Here is a 23,680-nt window from a genome sequence, read left to right on the forward strand (position 1 = left end):
GATTACAGTTGAAAAATAGAAGGATGCTGCTTCAATTTGTCAGTTTCCAATGCTCCTTTTGATCTTCCCTTCAGCATCAATCTTATCGACCTTGAATCCTCCCCAAAACTTCACTTGGTGCAATAAGAGAAAAGGATCTCAATTATAACAGAAAATATAGATAGAATTACAATCACTTGACTAGCTTGTGTGGCATCTTTTTATAAAACTGCAGAAAAGTCGTAAATCAGGGAAGGGGGTATGTCAAAATCCTAACAGGTTTAGACAAAAACTAACAAGAACTCATACATGATATGGCTCCTGCTCACATATTAGAGGCTGCTTATTGGGGCAACATTTTGATGAGACTAGTGAGATGATACAAACCAAAATAATTTCCTTAAATTTGTTCTTTGTAGATGAAGGAGGAATCATATTGAAATGAAACTTTATGGGCTGAAGATCAAAAAATCGAAAAAGCCATCCTAATGGTATATGTTTTTTTTCAGGTAAGCTTTTAAGGAGAATTGGTAACTCTGATTTTCAAATTGTTGCCTCTATAACACCCCTTGCCTCAACAAATTTAATGGTTGCTGTACAACACATATACCAAAAGCGATAAAATGTGGAATGCAAACCAAAGGAAGGAGAATGGTTGCCTTTCTTCTAAATATCATGATGCTTCTTCAAATAGTCGTGTATAATTATGAAACACAATTATTTGCTGAACAGGCATGAAGGTATAGTACCATAGAGACATCTATCTAGACATCTTTTTCTAGGATCATTGTACAACATTCTGCATGATACCACCTTGCATTACAGCTCTAGTATATTATTTTATTTTATTTGAGTTCTCTTTGAATCAACTGTTCAATTGATTGATTGTTATTGTTGGAATTTATCTCTTTTGAATGGTTTCCACACTAACATGTAAGAATCCAGTTTAATGTGTCTCCTTCGGGCCTCAGATCAGTAGTGAATCTAAGAAACTCTGCCTAGCATCTTTTAATTGGTGCTAAAGCAGTAACTACCAATGCTTTGGCATTACAATTATCGTTTCCGGCTTCAAGGCACCTGTTTCGGAAACCGTTCCGGTTTCGGGGACTTCGGGACGGCCGGAAACGTTTCCCAAACGTCCCCGATCCTCGAAAATTTTTGGAAACCGTCCTGGAATCTCGGGGACAGTCAACATTTTCCCCGGGGACCGGCTATAGCTGTTTCCGTCTCATACAGCATATAAGATTCTTGTTGTTGCTGTTCACATTCTGAGTACCTATGCATAAATCTGAGTATTATTTGCTGCACTGGGTATGTTGTTATCTGCCCAATATTAAGGTCAGATTTTTCTGCAATTATTTCCATGTATACTGGAAGAGATTTTAATACTGTAACTATCATATATGGATGCCATGAATTATTGTTATCAATCAATGAACGGCTACCATTATTAAAGTCTGCGTTTCATTTGTAACATGTGCACTCCGTTCTTATATCTGAATGTTCATAGCTTAGTCTTAATCATTCAATCTGAGTGAGAACAGTTAACTTATTTTGCTGATGAATGAAAATCTTTTTGAGAACATTGAAATTAAACATCATTTGCAAATAATTAGAATTAGAATCAAGACTCTAATTTATAAATGTTACTATGTTGCTACTTGCTATTATTAAATTTCATTATTCATATATATATAGCTAGCCGTCCCCTGCCGTCCCCTGTTCCGGGCAAAAAAAAAAACGTCCCGAAACCTGTTTTCCCGTCCCGCGTCCCAGAAACTCGAGGTAACATAGCAATTATATTATATTATATAGCTACAAGAAGCTCCTAAGTTAAATGTAGATGGTGTGAATTAAGGATTTTGTGGTGGATAAGGATTTGCCAAGGAACTTCACCCTCAAGTGCCTTTACTTTTCAAGTGCTTTTCCATGTACTTTTATTTGTATATTCTTCAATCTTCCTCAATTTGTTGGAGGAGTATAAACATCTCTGCCAACAAGAGGAAGTTCTTTCTCCCCTTCTTGTTTGCCTCTTAAAAAAAATTGAAAGATCTTCAATTGCGTTTTATAATTATTTCTTCTACTTTGGTGATGGTTACTTCCATTCCCAAGTTATATCTTTCATGGTTTATATGACCATTCCCTTGGCTTCTTTATAATGTCAGTTAAAGTTTGTGGTAGTTCCATATATGTTCTCATTTTGTTTTTGTAAATTTACATTAGAAAGTGGTATATTGTAAAGTGAGATGAGTTTTGGATACAAACATGAAATATTAGATGCAGATTTACTTGATTGAATATCCTTAATCTTAAGTGTTATTGTGTATATTTCTTATTGTGGTGGGTACACAATATCATTTTGCTCACTAAGTCATGTAGCTATTTGTCGTTATTCTCAATATGGTTGTTTGCTGATATATAATGATCGTGCATGTTTCTTAATTCTGGTGTCCGTTGGGTCTTGTTTGAGGCCTCTTGATATTTGTTTTGCAGCTTTGGCATCTACGTAGGCACTGCCAACTACACTTCTGTCTCTCTTCGAATCTTCCAAGTTTTTAATTTACTGGGAGTAATTTGCCATGTCATTACATGCATATGAAAGGAGCCATTTGTGGGTTCATGCTAAGTATAATTGCATGCAAGTGCCACCATTTAAGATTTAATGGCATGTCCAATGCTTTACTAAATCCTTGTAGAAGTTACTAGGAACTTTGTGACCCTGTAACTAAACATATTTATTATTCATGCATACTTAATCTAAAAAATGATTGCTTTTAATTACCATGCATTTATCCTTCTTTAAGGACGGTTTCACAAAGAGTAATTCTTGATGTTATTATTTTGTGAGTTGAAGCGAAAAATCTCATCAGAAATAGGCACTACGGTCACACTTCAATTGTTGAGGTATACAGAGCTACAGGGGGCAGGTTTAAATCAGAATTAGCAGAAGATAAAGCAAATAGAACAAGATATCACATGATTTCCATCTGTAGTAGTTAAAATATCATCTTCTCTTGATAAACTTCAAAAAACAGAGGGAACATTCTTTTCTTTGAAGCAGTGTTCCATGGAAACACGTTTCACTCCCTCTGGCCCAAGTCCTCCTGTCCCCAACGGCCGTGGAACAATGCTTTGAAGCCTTTTTCCTCTATTGTGCCACACATGCATATTCACACACACATAAATTAAAATTTATCTATTTTGCAATTTGATAAGTGTTCTTATGTCCTCTTTTTTAGTGAGGATTTTGGTTGTTGCTTTTAAAAAATAATTTCCACCTGCTTCCTATATTGGCCTGATCAATCCTTGCCATATTCACCTGTAGCAGATAGTTACAAGAAGATGGATGATGAAGCCACTCAATTTAGGGTAGATGATCGAGTGAATAAAGATGTGACTGTATTATATATAAATAAATTGATGTGAGTTATAGTGTCTCAATGTTGGACTTTCCTGTTGACTATGATCCCTTGGCATTATACAAAATAGGGAAGGTCTCCCCAAGTCATATCCCAAGTGAGACAACACAAAATATACAAATTTTGTGATGGCTGTCCATAGACCATTTACCCATACCTACACAAGCTCAATAAGATGAGAAATTAAGCAGGGAGTTTCTTTCACGAGGCTTTGATATCATATGTGCAAAATATAGGTGGTCCATACAAGTTGTAACAAAAAAGACGTTGTGATGGCTGTCCATAGACTGTTTGCTGATACTTATACAAGCTCAATAAAGATGAACAGCTAATGAAAGTAGATGAGCTAAACTTTACACATTCCTTGTACTCCTAAAATACACTAAATACAAGAATGAGGTGTATGACCTTACAACTTCCATGCTCATGTGCATACAAAAACAAACTGTTTTGTGCACAAAACAAACCTATTATACTTTTGATCAAAATTCTTAATGTATATAGGTTCGTATCCTAGCTGGTCCATAAGAAAATAATTAGCCGATGGGCTATTATAACGTGGGCATAGCCCACTGGAAGTGTCTTGCTGTCGGGAAAAGTTGCCTGGAAAATTTGCCGACTGCTGGAATCCGTTCCATAGCCGCTTTGAATCGGAGCCGATAAATGATTGGGTTCCACGAGGAACTTGCCCATCTTGCCAGCCTGGACCGGAATTGAAACAGGATCTCTCCTTTACTGTTTCCTTAATCTTCGCAGGTAAATCTCTCACACTGGGCATTTTTCAAAATTCAAGGGCAATCTGAAAGATTCGTTTTTATGCCCAAATAGAAGTGATACGGAGGTGCGAAGAACAAAACCCAACTGTGCACAACTTCAACTTCGTAGAGGAGTATGATAGGAGAGATCAGATCCCACAGATCTCCAAATCGGTCAAATTGTTTTTGGATTATGTCAGTGTGATTCATTCATAATGAAAAACTATCACACAAATTCTTTCTGTAGAAAGCGAATTCCCCATATTGCCGAGGCCTGTTACAGTTTGCATGGAAAGCCATAACCCCATCCCTCAGATAAATATCCAAAAACACAGAGTTCAAAATTTGCCCTAATTATTCTTCTAGAGTCAGCGAATTGATAAAGCTGTAATTGTGTAACGACAGAACTTGTCTATGACAAGTGAGGTTTTGTTGCCATATGATGGAAACTAAGGAGCGATAAAATTAGGTTCAGTCACTTGATTTTAAAGCTAATGCCTAAGTATTACAAATGGCATGGAGAGTAGATGGGTACAAACTTTTTAATAGGTTGTAGACACATGGTATAGGGAGCAAAAAAATATTGTAAAAATTTTTAGTGGTGAAATTTGATGATTTGATAGGTGCTCCTAACTTAACTGGACCTTCTCTATGACACATTTATGATAGGGCAAAGTGTGGGATTGAAATAAAATTAGGAAGAAAATTATGGTTCATGACTTTGATACTATGTTGGAGCAATAACAAGATGAATGCCATATCTAAAATAATTTCACAAATGCATTAGCACAAAATATCAAAACACTGTAATGAAAACTATGATAAATTTACAATGAACTCCGTATATATGTAAGACAAAAAAGGAGGATTGGGGAAGTGAATATGAAACATTAAATAACTTCCAAGATTAGCTCTATAGATGTATATCGGTATAAAAGATCGCTATTATGTTATTTTTCTCCGTAATTATTTAATTTTTTAAACTTATAGTTTATTAGCACTTTGCATCAAAAAAGAAGTGGCTAAAATATGTTTTGAATAATATAGCTATTGGAAGGTACAAGACAAGTGTGCACTCCATACCATCCAAATAAAATAATGATGATGGAAAATAATTAAAGAGAAAATTTTGGAAGAGAAATGAATTGTTTTGGTCAATGATAGAGTAGTTCTATGTTTATGGTGTGTAATAACGAAGAAACATCCATAAAAACATTTCCATTCACTTGACAAATCAAATTGTTTCTTAACATGTAATTTTTCCTTCTAGCATATTTTGTATTGCTAATAAAATTTATCAAATTGTATCTTTTTACAATTAATTGTAACATCTTTTACTGGTGGTTCTCCATTTTACCAATTTTGGATTGGCTTAAGTTGTGGATGGTGAGCTTTAGGTATGAATTAAAAATTTAGTAAATAAAATATAAAAAATTAATAAAAATAATAAAAAATAATGTACTATAAAATAAATGTCCATCTTAGATCATAAATTATTGGTTTTTATTATTAGTATATGTGCATTTTGAAAAATCTAAGACTTCAATAAATTTTATAATAAAATATGATGACTACATTTCATAATAATGATTACTGTAATGGGTTGGCAATTTGAAAGAAAAACAAGATTTTATACTATAATTAAGAATGCAAAACTTTTAGAATATATTACTGTCGGCTTTACCATTACACTTTCATTTGGTGCAAGCGCTAGTATAGTATTAGAGCCAAACCAGGAGCCTTGAGTACAAAAATGTGCACCAAATGATACAGCCAAAAAGCCCTGTCACAAAGGGGGTTAATGATAGAGCACAACCCAACATGCAAAGGGAAGTTATCAGGTTTGTGTCCTAGCTGATCCATAGTAAGTAACACCCATGTATTGAATGAAGGGATAGAAGGTGATTGCTCTAGTCATCTCAATAGCCTTCATGAATGCCATCACATCCTTGCAACGAGTATATGCATTATGCAGAGGAAAGAACATCTCTACTTTGATGTAATGTCCCCACTTTGAAATAGAATTTAATAATAAAATTAAAAATTAAATTAAAATATAAGAGAATATAATTAAATATAATTAAAATTTAATTAAGTTAATGAATGGTCAAAGGACATTAAATGAAAAGTTGTGACTCCCTCAAACATGAGATATAAAAGGGAGAAGAGAACCTCATTTGAGGGGAGATAATTTGGGAATCAAAAGGGCAGATCTGATTGTGAAAGGTTGTGTCCTTTTCAAAGGGCAGAGATAATGAAGAGCTGCACTCTTTCAAAGGGTGCTAATGGTGAAAGGGTGTGTCTCTTGCCAAAGGGCATACATGATGAAGAGGTGTGACCTCTCCCTCACATTGAGAGATATAAAGGAAAGTTATCAAATCATCCAGGGACATCACCAGGGAATCAAATCAGATCAGATCAGAACTGTTATTAAGTTGCAGGCAGTAACATCCTTGTTCTTGGTGGAATGCATGTGGATGTGCTTAATGTGTATGCTTAATATATGATGCCTTATAATGTTCTATGCCAAATTTAATAGTAATATTAATATAGACTGCAATATGTATGGCAGTGTAGTAATGCTTTTCTATCACTAATTGTTCATATGACGATTAAGTAAATTACATGATGGAGTCTGTAATGCCTTTCAATCTCACCATCTGATTATGGAGGGAGAATAGAAGGAAGCAAGAGCTCTAGGCTCCAGCTGGTATGCCAACTCTGAGTGTGGGCCAAAAGGTCAAGTTGACGAGGTCCTTGGTGCTCTTGGGCTTGTTGGAGAGAGATAGACTCAAGCCACCTTGTGTGATTCTCCTTGAGCTCCATATGAGGACAGGTTTAGGGAGAGAAAGGGTTGTTGAATCCTTCATATACACTTTGCAATATATTAAGAACGATGGATATATGTTCTATCATGACATAATGGAAATGTTGTCTAATTTGCTGTGCAGGTTCCAGACCAAGCTTTAGTTTACATTAGTGTCCTCCTTTTGTTCTCTCTATGCACTAAAATTGTGATTCTAGGACATTGTACAAGAGGGTCCCATTAGGGGACATTAAATTTGAGGACTTAGTTTGCTTTTGTATGAAGAGAAAATGATGGGTGATTATAAGAGCATGAATGGTAGTGGTGGTGTGGCTTTTGCATCACAAACTGAAAAGATAATAAATCTGCTAGGAATGGAAAATAGCAAGCCATAGAACAAGATAAAATGAAATTTTTACAAAACAAAAGAGTCATTCTCCTATAATTACCACGATAAAGGAGGTCATGAAAATTTTAAAATAAGAATTGCAGGAAGAAAAAGTCTGACAAGAGAGAGAAGATTAAAGCTAATAACGCCACTTGACTAGATTTCATCTCTGGTAGTTGTTACAATAGCTCTAATGAATTTGGCAAAAGGCAATATAATCATGAACCTCCTTGGTTGTGCCAAATGCAAGATGAAAAATGCTCTAAATTTACCTTCATTTTAGAATAGTTTTCTCTTTTTTAGAAGACTAAGCAGGGTTTAGATTTGATGTTCAATAAAGATCAGTGAGTCATAAATCAAAATGTAAATCAAATTGGGCAGGGCATTTCAGTAAGTAGAATATACAAACTTTGAGAAGCTTGAGATGACCTAGTAACAAAATGTTTTCAAAGCATCACATGGCATAATTTAACACGGTGCATGATTTACCATTGGTAACAAACCATGTTATAATTTAAAAAGCATGCGCACTTAGCAAGTAACACGGAAAACTATTTACTCAAAGATGACAATCAAACATCAAGTTGGAAGTAGTTCAACTCTACTAGGTGGCTATTTTTAAAGTTCACTTGGATTGGCAAGGTAGTTTGTTACTTCCACTAATGAGTACGTCAGAAAGATATGAGTTTATACGAGTATAAGCCTGGCCTGCCTTAATTGAAAAAATGGAAACTGAAGCTGAAAATTTTTTAACTAACAAAATCAAAATTTTGATTAGTGATTGTGGAAGTGAGTGTAAGTCCTATAAATTATACAAATTCCGTAAAAACCATAAGATTAAACAAGTTAATGCATTATACACTCCATAGCAAAATGGTGTGGCAGAAAGGAAGAATCACACCATTATGGAAATGGCTAGAAGCATGTTGAAAGCTTAATTTACATGTAATTATTTTTGGGGTGAATGTTGTCAATACTAACTATTTACTTGTTAAATGGAAATCATTCAAAATTAGTTAGTCATGCTCCCACTTGAAGAAGCATGGATTGGTTAAAAGCCCCTTGCTAGTGATCTTTGTGTTGGTGGATGCACCTCATTTGAATGCTTACCTAATGAAGGCAAAATGAGGATGCTAAAAGTGTTAAATTTTTTTTTGTGGATGCTATAAGCACATAGAATTTGTAATCCTTTCAAGCAAAAGATTGCATTAGCAGGAAAGTTGTGTTGGATGAGAATTATGAAGGGATTGTACATACCGTAGATGCAAAGGGCAGAAGTAAATCAAATGATGTAAAGAATGATAGTGAGGGAGAGAACAAAATAGAAAGTGAAGATAAAAGTGAAGTGAGATGGGAAATTGAATCATCTTTTTCTTTCTCCTTTACTTCCCTTCAAAAGTCTAAGCTCCCAAAATGATACTTGCAAATGAATATGTTAAATAAGAATGTGAATATCAACAATGTATCACTGTTTAATGCTCTAAGCGTTGATGAACTTGTCATATAAAGAGGCTTAAGATGAGCCTTAATGGCAAGAAGCCTTGAAAGAAGTTAAATTCAGTTTCATAGAATGACATTGGGATCTTATTAACCTATATCTGAACAAGAAACCAATTGGCTGTCAATAGTTTATAGAGTTAACTCTGACGGTTCTATTGACAATTATGAATCCCAACTTGTCACCCAAGGCTATGATAAAATTGAAGGTGTGGACTTAAAATAAATTTCTGCACCTGTAGCGAAAATGACTACAATGACTATGATTGGATTGTCGTTTAGTTTTGCAGCACAACTTGGTTGGGAGTTACATCAAGTGGATGTAAAGTGTGCATTTCTTATTAGATCTCTTGACAAGATTGCCTACATGGATAAACGTGAAGGTTCTGTTTGATTGAACTAGAATAGAACAAATTGTTTTTTAGGCATTCCATCTATATGGGTTAAAGCAAGATCCAAGAGCCTGTTATTCTTGCACTAATGAGTAGTTCACTAACCATAGATTCATGATATGCAAATCTGATTACTCATTGTATGTAAAGCATGATGATGGTGAAATTGTCAGAGTTGCATTATTTGCGGTTGATCATCATCATTGGTGGTGACATTAATAAGATGAACTATCTCGAAAAGCAACTTTGCTAGGATTTTGGGATGTCTGATCGAGTTTTTCTTGCATTATTAGACAGGGATGGAAGTATGGTACACGAAAGGCAGCATATTTTTTCTGAGTCTAAATATGAAGATAGTCTGTTGCACTGATTAGGTATGATTTAGATAAACAAATGTTATTTTTGGCAACTTGTGAGAAGCCTTATTTATTTGACTACCACTAGGTCCTGTATCAGCTATGACAGTGGCACTTTCTCACGGTTTCTGATTTTCCATCTGTCACTCATTGGAAAGCTGCAGAGATGATTTTGTAATATGTGAAAGGAATTTTCAAGCTTGGACTTATCTTCACTAGATGCAAGTTCAAATTTAAAAGACTACACAGATTCAGTTCTTCATTTTTGATCACTTCAAATTTAAAGACCATAAATTTTCAGATTGGGCCAGTGACATTGTTGACAGGAAGTCTACTTTAGTATATCCTTTTAATTTTGGTTTTGATGTCAGTTCTTGGTTTATAATATAAAAAAAACAGTTTCTTTGCTATCAGCTAAAGTAGAATATAGGGCAGCAATTTCAGTGACTTGTGGGGCAGTTTGTCTTGGAACTCTCTGTTACTTCGGGATTCTGTGGGATGATCCTAAACTACTGCTTTGTGATAATCAAGGTTTTATACAATGTTAACAAAGCATGTGGAGATGCCATGCTAGAACTTAAAATGTGGAGACACATCAGCATTTCATTTGAGGTTAGGTGCAGTTGGAAAAATTGAGTTGGTCTACATTACAAGTAATGATTAGGTAGCTAATTCCCTCACCAACTCTGTGTGTAATTGGAGATTTGATAAATTTTGAAAACTTCTTAATGTGAGAGATACTGGAGTAAACATTATAGGAGTACAAGAGATGATCTATTAGAAACAATGTTTATTCCCAAATCGTTTGGGGAAGAAATCGGCAAATCAAAAGTATAAGATTTTTTGAAAAAATTGGGAAAAAATTGGATTAAAAAAAAACATAAAGAACTGTAGAAAAAAACTAAAAGACAAAAACTACTTGTTTTTGAATTTTAAGGGTATTTCCATTGCATAAAGATATAGAAAGCAAATAAAATAGAGAGTTGAAGGCAGGGGTTAAATTTAATAGCCATTTGATAATGTTTGTGTTTTTTACCATCAAATAAATTTTAAAAAATTGCAGTGTTGGATGCAAGAGAAATTTTAGGCTAATCGTCAACAGAGGTATACAATTAAACATATATTTAGTCTGTCATCATTCCGTCATTTACCATAAGCTGTCCTCGCATCTGGAGGAGAGTGTTGCATAGATAAACATCATGAAAATTTTACATAACAGGTAGGATTAATAGTCAAATTTAACCCCCAGATCTCAGAAAATGATTTGATTTAGAAGGCAACCAAGCATCACACATTTATGATTTATGCTTAACTTGTAATGAGATGGTTTATGGCAAGAATGGTAGAAAACAGAGCACTAATATGATATTTCTTCTGCTCATAATGAAAGGCTCGATGATACAATCAATAACATAGTGTTGATTTTTTTGTATGAGATCAGCCATATTTGGAAAATTTGGACTCAGCGAAAACTTGCCAGACCCAAAAAACTTGACTAAGTAAAAAACTTGTCAACTTAAAAAATTGCTTAGAAACACATTTGTTTTGCAAAATTTGATGACAAGATGTATCCAACGAGTCCATAAATGAGTGCAAAAGTGATTTTTATTAAATTTAATTTATTTGAATGCAAGTTTAGTACAAAACCTTATCCTCATGCAGAATCCTGATACAGTAGTCAGCTGACAACTATTATGAATTTATGATGATTGCCTTTAACATCATTATGATTCATAAATTGCATATGACAACATTTTACATCTTTCTCTTCCTTGGTCTAGTGAAAACTTGGGGAGAGGTTCTAATAATCACATTTGAATCTTTGATACTAATAGTATGATACTTCATCATTGATCAATGATATTATGATAGTGATAAAATTAGTTGTTTAAGTTCTTGATTCTAGTCTCCACTCCTAGACCCTCTCATTGTAATCAAATTTCTTATATGACAAGGGATCTCAATAACTAGTGGCGCTTTGGGAGTGGAGATCCTAGTGGGTTTTGAGGGGCAGTGATGACAAGCTGCACAAGGTGTTAGATGTGAGAAAAATCTAACGATTGAGGGGGTGCGGGGGAATGGTTCCTTTCCCTTGTGGGTGTGAAGTGGGGGTTCTGGAGCTATGAACTGAGCACATAAATCAAAAGCACATTCTCTACTAGGATTAGATCTCTAGTTGCTATAAGATTGCAAATAATAGAAATTTGCAATAAATCGCAAATAATATAAGTCTGCAATTAATCAAAATAATAATAGAAATTTGCAGTTAATTCTTATGACGAGACTATTGTGTTGATGATACATAGGAGAAACAGGAAACATGATAAAATCACCTACTTGAAGCCGACAACTCCCTGCAAGTCTCGCTGACTTTTGTTGAAATCCCAGCCAATGCATGTGTGCAATTAGTGCCGGAAAATGTCGTGTAACTGGGAATTCATTATTTTTTTGGTTCATTTTTAGCTTTTCATGGGGTTGCGGGAAAGGTGATGCATTTTTTTTTGGTTTTAAACACGATTTCCAATGTGATTAAAATGCGATTTTAATGGGAAAAAATCGTTGAGTGATGGTCAATGACTTTTTACAGGCATTGCGATTTTTTCCTACTGTTATTTTCCATGTTTGAGAAATATATTTAATATTTGTAATATTAACGCATGGATAAGGTGAATAAAATTATTATGCACGCTGACTGGTTAATTTAGTAGGTGCCCAACCCCTTGCCTTGAGCTGATTGATTAATATAATAGGCCGCCTTCACCCTGTAGTGATGTAAGTCTGATTGGTCAAATATAATAGTACTCATAAACCCTATAAGATTCTAGTGTTGTTTGTTTATATTCAGATTTTGTATTAGGATTTTATAATAGAAAGGTTAGAATTATCCCAGGCTATATTCAGATTTTGTTTCAAGATTTTATAATAGAAAGTTTAGAATTATCTTTAGGCCAAAAACGACCATAAAACAAGTGTTAAAATTGCAAAACAAGCATTTGCTCATATGTTCTTATCTTGTCACAACTAACAACTAATGATGTAAAAGATTATATACACAATATGTACGGAAGTGCTGCTGATATCATCTTGCAAACTGTTGACATGGTCACTATAGTCTCTTCTCATTAAGGCACAATAGTTTGTAAATTTGTTTCAGATTTTAATTTCAAACCAATGCATGTCAGGAATTGATGACCAAATATTGATTAAATTTATTAAAATGGCCATTCATATATGCCACTAGTGCTATCTGATGCTGGCAGGTGCATTAACCAGAAGTTCAGGATTGAAAATTTGAAAATAATGGAAGTCTCTGAAAGAACAACCAAGTTGGGTCATGCAATATATCCTCATAATGTTTCTGAGACACTTTCTGATGCTAAAACTCCTTTTACCTTTTGTTTTCTTCAGTGTCCTTAATTTCACTGTATGGGCCACAAGGCAAGCCACTGATATTCATCTAGCATTCTCCTTAAGCTGTTGAGCTTAAGTCCACTGTTTGCCTCTTATATCTTATGATGTCAAAGGGTTTAGGGTCATATTGGTATGCATTCTTCATGTCTTATTCTCACTTGCTGTTGCATCACAAACTGCAATGTCTCTTTTATCTTGTTGACATGTTTCAAATGTTCTATCTACTATAAGGTGAATTTAATGCATTCATTCTGAAATTAGAGCAGGAACAGATGATGATCTTCCTCCTTCTCATCAAAATCGACTAGCCAGAGGTGGTGGCCGAATTTCTGGGAATGGGAGACCTTCTGCAGGCCCAGTGTCATATGCTAGAATTCAGAATGATATGGAGCCTCAGATTCACTGGCTTGAACAAGAAGCATACAGTTCTGTTCTTAGAGCTTTCAAGGCACAATCGGATGCAATTACATGGGTATTTATCTATTCTGTACTTCCTGCTTGTCACTTTTTCTGACATGCATTTCACTATTTAACATTCTAAAAGATTTTGTTTTTCTTGCTGTTTAATTTATTTTAGAAGGATTTCTGGGCTTGCTGAGCTTGTAGATTTTAGGGAATTCTAATGTGTTGAGTCTTGAATATTATATTTTTTACTTGAAACTTATGGGTTCCTTAAAACATATTTCAGGCAAAAGAGGGTTTGATGTCCGAGTTGAGAAAAGAACTTAGAGTTTCTGATGAGGAGCATAGGGAACTCTTGGGGAGAGTTAATGCAGATGATCTATTGAGACGAATAAGGTTCAATTTATACTTGTTGTAATGCATGTAATTGCAGCTAACAGTTTTTTCATAGAGAATTAATATGTGCTCATTTTGGAAGTTTTAGCAAGTTTCATTTATTTGATTAAGGAATTAGACAAATTCTTATGATGAAAATTATTAAGTATTATGCACATTCTATTGTCTGAGACTCCTTATATCACTGAAGTTTTGTTCATTTAGCACTAGAGAACTTCTGCGAGCTGTCCAAGTTATATTTTTTCTCATTAGTATTTAAATATGTGATCAGAGAATGGAGACAGGGGGCTGCTAACCAAGGCGGCTTAATAAGCATTGCTGCACCAGCCCATGATCCATCCCCTAGTCCAACTGTTTCAGCATCACGGAAGAAACAGAAAACAGCTCATGTTTTGCCTTCTCTACCTATGCCACCACATTCAGCAATGCATCCTTTGCCTGCTCCTACACCAGCACAACCTTCATCATCGGCAAAAAGGGGATCTTCTCTTGGAACTAAGAACAAGAAAACTAAAGCAGTAAGCAACTAATTTTCAGGAATGCTCAAATAATATTTTTCTGTTGCTGGAAAATTTGTCTTCTAAATCATTTCAAGTACTTATAAATCTTATATTAAAAGAAAAGTGTTTGCAGACCATATTTCTAGGAGAATTGCAGTCATTCGATGTTGTTTTCTGCAGAGTCAGCCAATGCCTGTATTGTCTGCTCCAATCAAGGCTCAACAGTTTACCCATGCTGTCACAGCAGCAGGGAGGGGACAGATTGGGAACCGAGGACCATCAGGGCCTTCAGGTTTGAACGAAACTCAAGAGGCTGCAGCGGTTGACCCTTTGATAGGCCGGAAAGTAAGGACAAGGTGGCCAGAAGACAATAACTTTTATGAGGCTGTTATCACGGATTACAAACCAGATGAGGTATGGAAATTATTTAGGTTCAGTGTTAATTTGATTGTCATTTTCTGAAAATTATAGTATCTATGTGAAATATTACTAGTCAGTAAACATTTTGGTTTCAACACAAGGTCGCTTTAAATTCACTTTTAATTTTAAAGAGGTCCTTCCACTTCATATGTTGTAGGCTCACTGACACTATTTTGTTGGCCATTTAGTTCTGGGTGTTTTCTCTTGCAAGGTTGGGTTTTTGAAGCTTATAGTGCCACATAATTGTGGTATCTTTTTAAACATCTGTTCTTTCATATCTTTCATTTATGGTTTGTTTGAGAAATCTAGACCCAAGGCTTGTGTTTACTTTTTAGTACAGATGACAAGTCTGAATGTAACTTATTGTTGCTAGGGGGATCTGAACTTGAAATTTTTTATAGCAATAGGCATAGCCCTAACTATACAATTAAAGCTTTCCTTAAGATCTAGTTTAAAGTGAATAGGAACGGATAGCTCAAAATTACAGACAGTTAAGTAGATAATTGAATGTGATTACCTTAATATTTTTTATTATTAATCACTGGGAATTTGAAAAATGTACTTTATAAAGCCCACCTAGCTGTATTGGTAGAAATTTGCAACTCTTCCTCACTATTTCTCACTCTCCCTCTCCTCTAGCTGCCAATCTACTGCCCTTTGGCCCCCCCACACATCCATTTCTCTCTAAATGCAATGTGAAATTATTGTTCACCCTCCGCCACATACAATTCTTTCTTGCACAAATGCTTTCTTGCAGAGTAAATTGTATTATTTCTTGTCGCTATTTATAATGTTTAATCTACTCTCTCTACTCTATCTATTTATTGTATTGTAGTAATATGCCCACATGCACACACAAGCATGATCAGTTTTGTTGTCTTTCAAGTCCTCTTTTGAGAGCCAGTTTTTGAATTGTTATAACTTGATATTGTCCTCAGAATGCATGGTACCTATGAGAAAGAGTGATGATACCTAGATATACCATATGGAAAAGATTTGAGCTTCATCCCATTGCTTGAAGTCTCCAAACAAGAGACGTGGACACTTTTAACAGCTAAAATGATATTTATAATACCATATTCAATTTCACACTGGCTGATTAAAGCATGTTTTTTGTTTATGGTTAGGGACTGCATGCACTAGTTTATGATATCAATACAAGCAGGGAGACTTGGGAATGGGTTAACTTGAAGGAGGTACACCACTTTTCTACTTACAATTACTCAATTCTGGGAGTTTCAATTAAAAGGTTTGTAAATAATTATTTCATTTCATTCTAGATATCTCCAGCAGATATTATGTGGGACTGGGAAGGTCCTGCAGGATCTGGTCGAGGAAGCCGGCTTGCAGCTGGTCGTGGGATTAAAAAGTCGGGTGGTCGTGGGGGCCTTGTCTCTACTTCTGGCAGAGGAAGAGGAGTTTTAAAAGGTCAGTCTAGAAAGGACTTTGGACCCTCTCAGAATGGGATAGGCAAAAAGGTAGCAGGTGATATCGAAATACTCCATACCGATGCACTTCTTAAAGAGGTGAACTCTAGATTTTCATTTTGAAAGAATGAATTATTATTCAAGATATAGAGAAGCATTTAAATTATTTTATCCTCTTGAAACCTAGCTTATTCTGGTTCACACTTTTATTGGTTGTGATGCGTAAAGTGCTATCTAGAATCTAGATTGATACAATTTGCTTTAGAAGAAAATGAAGAATGATTTTTATAGGGATAACTTTCAAAGTTAATTGAACCACACTTATTTTCTTATAGGTGGAAAGGGTCACTGGTGGACCACATCCTGATCCTGTAGACATGGAAAAGGCTAAGAAAGTCCTGAAAGTAAGAAATCAAAGTCTACATTCTTTTTGGATAATAATAAACAGTTCAGATCTTGTGTGCGAGATATGCATTTGGCACTATTTGAATAGCTTGTTTAATTATATTCTTTCTAACAGGAACATGAACAATCACTGCTTGATGCCATTGCAAGGCTTGTTGAGGCATCTGATGGGGAAAGTGGTGCGAATTATATCATTTGTTTGTATCAAATGTTTTATTTCTTTCAATTTATAAAGAATGCTTAAGGAAACTTGTATGTGTGCAGAAGATGGACGACAACCCCATCCATCCCATACACTCTCTGTTGACCATGAAAGAGTGTGGAGAAATAGGCAGTATAGTGGAAACCAACATGTTGCTGATGATGAAGATGATACAGCAGGAGATGGGAGGGGTGATGGCTCCGACGGCGAACCTATGAATGGTGAAGGTGGGGTAGCCTCTGATGATCAACAAGATGGAGAAGATGGGGATGAAGATATGTGATCTTCAAACATCTTTCTCCATGGTTTTATTGTCATCACATTAAATTTGAGCTTGTTGATTGTGCTATCAATGATGTATGCATACACAGGCTACAAACTGGAAGCTTTCATAGCGGTAGTTTCCATGGGCTGTAGAAATGCCCTTGACATCTTAGAAATGGTGCCCAGGTACTTGAAAGCTATTGTGTGTTGATTTTATTTGACTTTGTTATCCCCTTGTATGCATTACAAATGTTGGGGTCGTTATCATTGAGCAATTTGCGAAGTTCTTTAGATGAACCAAAATGAGAAAAAGATTGTCCTGTTGGAGTCAGTACTTGATCAACAGCTGATGTGCTGCAGCTCCATTCTCCTGTCTTGCTCAAGTAGTAAGCTAAAAAAGAATTAGGGATCCCAAGTGGTGATCACATTTGTAACATTCTCAGGTTCGATCAGGCTTACTACCAATGTACTATGCCATGCTGCTTCAGATGTATCCAGTTGGTAATGGATTTAGTAATTGATTTTCAAAGTGAACGGAAAATTGCACCATCGTCAGGTTACCAACGGACTTATGTAGTAACCTTGAAATATGTAAGGTACAGATCCCCTCTAATGAAATCTCAGTTGCTGCAGCTCCAAGTTATTTGCTAGCTCATATATAAAGTTTAGCTTAACCAGTTAGAGAGTGGTTGGCATTGAATCACATGCCTACTAGCTAACCAGTAAATCACATACAAAAGCTGGATTATCCTCTATATTCGTAGGTTGCAGTCAGGACAAGATTTTGCATATTACTTTTTAGTGTGAGTTGAGATCCCAGCTTTTAGCATTGACAAAAACCAAAAAGTGAATGACAAAGCCATCAAGCTTGATCTTTGCTTTAATGGAATATATAGGTCTCTCACTGGTCATGACATAGATGATGACTTGTTGCTTTTGTTTTGTATAAGCTAGCATGAGCTGCAAATTGTTTTACCATTGTCAAACCTCAATTAAAGGATTGACTGGACTTTTACTTTCTCATATTATTTTGCGTAATGTGTATCATATGGTTTCATATGCAACAATCTTGATCTTTGTTGTCCATATCCCATTTTGAAAAGGTTGGGATTGAATGAGTAGCCGATTATGAATTCTGCACAATTTGTATGAATAAATTACTACATCATTGTGGCTCATTGCTGAGATAACATTTTTTTCTGGAGTCCAATTAGGGGTGCATGGCATTATAGACGAAGCACATTGCACGATCAACCAAATAAATTAATAATTCACACTGGTACGTGCAGATTGCAAGCTATCCACAATTCCTTTAATGATATGATGGTTTTTATATCTTTTCCAATTAGCCACAACATGCAAGTGGTCTGCCTCTTTTATCAGTCCAACTAAAGTGGGCTTTCTGTCCCTATACAATTTTAGTACGATCCTAGCCTTTAAATTTTTAATTATATTCTTCTACTTTACTATGGTCAATTTTTCATCAATTGGTTAATTTTTCAAAATATTTAATAACATATATTCACTGACTGCATATTTAAAAAAATATATTCAGACAATTTTCATTCAAAATATACAGAGTTAATTTATTTGCCAAAATATACCTAAAGTTTCTTCTTGAAGTAACATGTCGTGCATCCTTTGTATTTTTTTTCAAGAAAATTTTGTGACAGTAAATAATTTTCATCCTGAAGTCCGTGTACAAACTAGAATTTTAATGGGATGAATTGTGTTACATAAACTCGGTTTGTGAACTAATGTAACTGGTCTTTTAAAATGTTTATCTGGGTATGATTAAAATCTAGTTACAATTACCAACATGGGTAGAGCACGAATAAACTGACCCGACTTAAGACTGAGATCAGGACACCGCAAGATATACGTCGTATCAAACATCATAATCAGCGTGTAAATTCTAAAGGCTATTCAACTTACGAGTCATTCTCGATATACTTATATAATGTCATCATCAGATACGTATTTTTTATAATGCATCAATGTCATCATTAGACGTGTTGTTTTTACAATATGCGATGTCGTCACTAGATGTGTATATTTTTAAGGAATCACCTTTGTATTTACATATGCATGCAATAATTGCATTGAATGTACTGGGCACTGGTAAGGATACCATATTCTAATGGAGTGAATTGATCTATTCAGATATTTGTGGGACTACGTGCAGAGTAAATTGAAAATGCATATTGTGTTTGATTGGTTTTAGTCTTTTGGACTTGATGATAATGTCAAATGATGCATTATGTTCATATATACGGAGTCTGGGTTTTTTAAATTTTTGTTTTACATTCTGATACTCTATCTATAAATAATTAAAGGGCATGCATTTTTTTGACTAGATATAGTATGAAATCGTCATAGTGGATTATTTTGATGATTTCATCATTAATAAGGGAAAGCTGCTGATAAATAATGCTATGGATCTTGGTTCCTCGCGATTGCATAAAAGCAACGTTGTAGCTCCCGTCTGGGAGTGGAGAGAATTGAAAGAGATCAATTCAAAATTGTTAGGAATTGCTTATGTTTGATGCACATGGGCATGTCCAAAGATGGATGGAGTTGCTTGTAAGCATTGTTTAGAGCACCTTGTAGCTCTGGTGCGTTAAATTTTGTCTACATGATTTTGTGACCGGACCCTTGTCTTGGTTTTGATTGACTCATGTTCAACAGACACAAAATAGTGCAACAGATGCAGGAAGATCAACACGGGGTGGGCACTTTCCCTATGTATGTGCAAGGGTAACTCAATCTTATTATAACATTGATGGAGATACATGTAGTTACCTGAAATTGTAAGGCAAAAAATGAATAGAAAAGTGAAAAACAAAGGGTAGAGAAATCCAGTGGTCTAAGCAGAAGAATTAGCTGGATAACTTGGGAAAGTAATATAAAAACAAAAGAGAGGCAAAAAGAAGTAAAGGGAAGGGAAAACAAAGGGGAGAGAATTTGAATAATCGAGGAAAGTGAATAAAAAAACAAACTCCTCAAGCAAGCGGAAATGATTAATCAGTACATATGCAATGCGAATTAGATAAACACTCAAGGAGCCCATGCCCCTTGCATTCTTAATTCATATGGATAGTATAAAGGTCACCACTTGAATTGCCAGAGCACAAAGTCAATTAAGAGTTGAATACGTATGCATGGATTTGGAATGGCACAGTGAAAACGACAATCTTTATTGACATACAACAAAGAAAATTTTGCAACGAAGGAGCATGATATCTACATTCTTACACTGGGTAGTTCACATGCATTCGGTAATATATTCCCTCTACAAATTACAAGGCCATTATATAAAACATTTTTATTTAAAAATGGCAATGATCTTATATGGCATTGTAGAAAATCAATTTACATTCAAGTTTCAAACTTTAACTACACATGCTTACTCAAGTGGTCGACTAAATGCCTAATACCTTAATTATGTTTTGACCTCGTATCGATACTTTTCATTATGACAGCGTTATATGAGATGAATAAATTGTATACATAAATGATAATTATTTCTAAAAGAACCGTATCGGCTCAAAATGGTGTGTTAATTAAGTGGCCGTCCTAGATTGATCCAGGAAAACACAAAAAAACATTTAAAAAAGCAATAATAATTAAAACGTTGGATGCTTTCTTGTAATTTTAACAGGATCATGATAGAGAGACATCTTTGATGCTATAATACTGTAGACTTGTACTGTTATAAATAAAAGTAAGATCATCTAGTTTTATACATTGGCTGATAGAGGTTACAATATTGTCAAGTGGCTCTTCACCAGGGGAGAGGTATAATCATGTGTACGATGCAAAATAATTAAATATGTAATGCAAAATAATTAAATATGTAACACATTGTGTCAAACAGGCACAATATTAGTGGCTCTTTTGGGGGTCATGTAGTTACGTACAAGTCGTGCAAGAGAATGTCAATAAAACAAGTTTGAATACAATTGGATGTGGTGATGTTCCAATTCGAGCAACAGATGATTGTTTTGTTTATCCTAGTTGTATGGGAAATTAACATGTGGTCCAGTGTACAAATTCTAACAAAATCAATGTAACAAGTCTTCACAAAAATTTCTTTGCAATTTTGTCTCTTGATGTCTTTCCAAATGAATGCCATTGTTTTGCTCACTGAAAAGGCTTTATGATGCTTTGAGTGGGACTTTAAACAAATGCTTTGGACATATTCTTTATTTTGTTCATCAAGACCAATGCCTTGGTCTTTATCTACTTCAAAAGAAGTAGATTTTCAAAGCTCGATGAGGAAAACTTAAAATCCTGGGTCATTGATTTCCCTTGGATCAATTTTATTCTTTCCTTCTTGAGTACTCATGCATTGCATTTATTGAAGAGAGACGTTGAATCTATTTTTGTTTCTTTTATCTATATATTAGATTACCCACTTTGAATGACTCTTCACCTCCAGCGTATCGAAATTTGTTTAAATATTTGTGTATTTTCATTTCTTATCATACACTATGTTTCACTTGCTTTAAAGTGAATGTTTTCGTTCCTTTTCCTATATGATCATGGGCACACTTGAAACTTTCAGATCAAATGTATGGTGTAAAAGTCAAATCCAAGAACAATGATTTTAGGAAAATTGTGCCAAGAAGTTCATCCTTAGATGTCAAATGTAATCTAAGAAAGACTTTATGGTGATGAATTACATGTATGGCTTCCTCACCATTTGGATGATTTCATTGGCGATAAATTTAGTAGGTTCAGGTTTGATAAGGCATGGGCTCCCAAAATTTGGATTGTCTAGTAGTTTAATGCTATCTTTACCAATAGGTGATCTACTTGCTTCTATGCTTACCATAGGTGATCTATTTGTTTCTATGCTTTCTAGCTAAATAGTTCTACGAAGTAGTCATAAGATTCTTCTAGGTCTTTAGAGAAATTGGCTTGGAATGTGAACCATCTAATGAAATTCACCAAGCACCCCATCTTTAACATTGAATTGAGTGCTAGAATTTTTAATGCTTTTTTTTGGTTGGTAATAGGATTGTATTTTATTAATTCAACCGAGATTTTGGTTTGGCCCAAACCAGATGTGGCTACACACAAAGAGCCACCTTCCAAAAAACAAACAATTCAAAATAGTGGACCCATTAACAGGTCGAAAAATTATAGCACAGTCTTGTTTGTCCTTGACATGAGACCTAAGGAGCATATGTCCGGATCCTTCATTCTTATACCTCTTGTCTTTCTTCCTTTCACCTCCTTCCATCTCTTTTCTTACTTTGCTAATGAAGCTTGTCCTTCTGCCTATTGGGACTCCACCTCGCAACCATGCCAAGGCATATTATTGTTTCTTTCCAGAGATTCCAAAGAAACTGAACCTCTAAATGCCTCTTCTCCATTGATGATCCATCTTTGGCATCATTCAAATCTGGGTTCAAAATCTCGTCATAGACTGTTGGAGGGGGAGAATCATTGTTTGGATCCTTAAGACAATTGCCTTCTCCACTCAAGTTTGGGATCACTTTATTGACTCTTATCCTTTTTCTCCATAGAATAATGGAGAGGAGACATATCTTTCCACCAAGTAGCTGCTTTTTCTACTTTTCTTTTTGAGCATTAAGCTGAAATGTGCCCTGTTTGGTAACACCTTTTACATCTAAAAGAGATTCCATCATAGTCCAAAGATTGCATCCAACAACCATTTGAGGTTTTAATTAAAATCACTTATGGGAAACCTTTAGTAACATCCATCTCCACCAAAAGCCAAGTATATGTTGATTGCACAAGATTAGAGGAGCCCTCATCCACCATCAAAAAACTTCCTAAAGAGTTTCCTACAACCGTAAGACGAGAGTCAAACCAGTAATGTAAAGGAAGGTTAAGAAGCCTTACCTAAATCTAAATCCGATGAAAAGATTCAGTTGTTGAGTTGAAAGCTAGATGCCAGGGTTTTATCATGAGAAAATGGTTACCATCCCAACTCCATTGATGGTTGTAGAGAATCTTATCCCTATCCTACACCATTTCAAAAACTACCACAAATAACCCTCAAGCATTTGGGTAGATTTGAACACAACCATCCAAAATGGGTTCCCAGTTTACAGAGATCCAATGATGTAGCTTGCGTAAGCTCGGCCATAGACCTCTGAAACGACCAATCAGGCCTAGCCCCCCAAAAACTCTTTCATTATGCTCTCTCTCTTTTTCAGCCTCCACATCTTAAGTCACAAAAATGGATTTTGCAGGGAGTGATTTGGCTTGAGTAGAACTAGCCCTCCTAGAGACCATCTTGAGCTGCCCATTTGCACCCCCGAGAACAAGCTTTCCTTTTGAAAGCCCTATTGGGTTGTTCTCTCAACACCTAGTAATCTCCCCATCACTCCATTTGGAGCACTTTGCACCTAAGAATGAAGGTTGTGTTGGGTCTCAAATCAACAGATTGGATAGGTTCTAAGGAAATGCCAACTCCTATGATCAAACCCTCCAGTTGACTTGGCCAACTTATAGAGTGAACCTATTTGGTTACTAACTCTCTCACTTTAGGCTCTGCAGGACCTAGACGGGTGTCTTAATCTGATATCTCCTAGTCTTAGAATGACATAAGTTTCTTAAACAAATTGATTTCAGATGTGTGTATTGATCTATGTATCTTACAAAAGTATATATGTTACACTTTGGC

At 35.2% G+C, this 23,680-nt stretch overlaps 1 protein-coding gene across 2 annotated transcripts in view; it reads left to right on the top strand.

The window, feature by feature from the left end:
• LOC131030668 (protein EMSY-LIKE 3) overlaps positions 1 to 18,086 on the top strand; it is a 78,059-nt gene extending 59,973 nt beyond the window's left edge. Inside the window, exons 3-11 of one of the 2 annotated variants that reach the window (XM_057961576.2) lie at positions 13,265 to 13,475; positions 13,692 to 13,801; positions 14,073 to 14,319; positions 14,482 to 14,715; positions 15,849 to 15,917; positions 16,002 to 16,247; positions 16,484 to 16,552; positions 16,669 to 16,732; positions 16,818 to 18,086. In XM_057961576.2, coding sequence (XP_057817559.1) covers positions 13,389 to 13,475; positions 13,692 to 13,801; positions 14,073 to 14,319; positions 14,482 to 14,715; positions 15,849 to 15,917; positions 16,002 to 16,247; positions 16,484 to 16,552; positions 16,669 to 16,732; positions 16,818 to 17,038 — 1,347 coding nt within the window. In that variant the 5' untranslated portion in view covers positions 13,265 to 13,388 and the 3' untranslated portion in view covers positions 17,039 to 18,086. The remainder of the gene's footprint in view (positions 1 to 13,264; positions 13,476 to 13,691; positions 13,802 to 14,072; positions 14,320 to 14,481; positions 14,716 to 15,848; positions 15,918 to 16,001; positions 16,248 to 16,483; positions 16,553 to 16,668; positions 16,733 to 16,817) is intronic. The other variant, XM_057961570.2, reaches the window with a different exon arrangement.
• The last annotated feature ends 5,594 nt before the right edge of the window (positions 18,087 to 23,680 follow it).

This window comes from Cryptomeria japonica, chromosome 4 (assembly GCF_030272615.1).
Source record: "Cryptomeria japonica chromosome 4, Sugi_1.0, whole genome shotgun sequence".
NCBI classification, from domain to species: domain Eukaryota; kingdom Viridiplantae; phylum Streptophyta; class Pinopsida; order Cupressales; family Cupressaceae; genus Cryptomeria; species Cryptomeria japonica.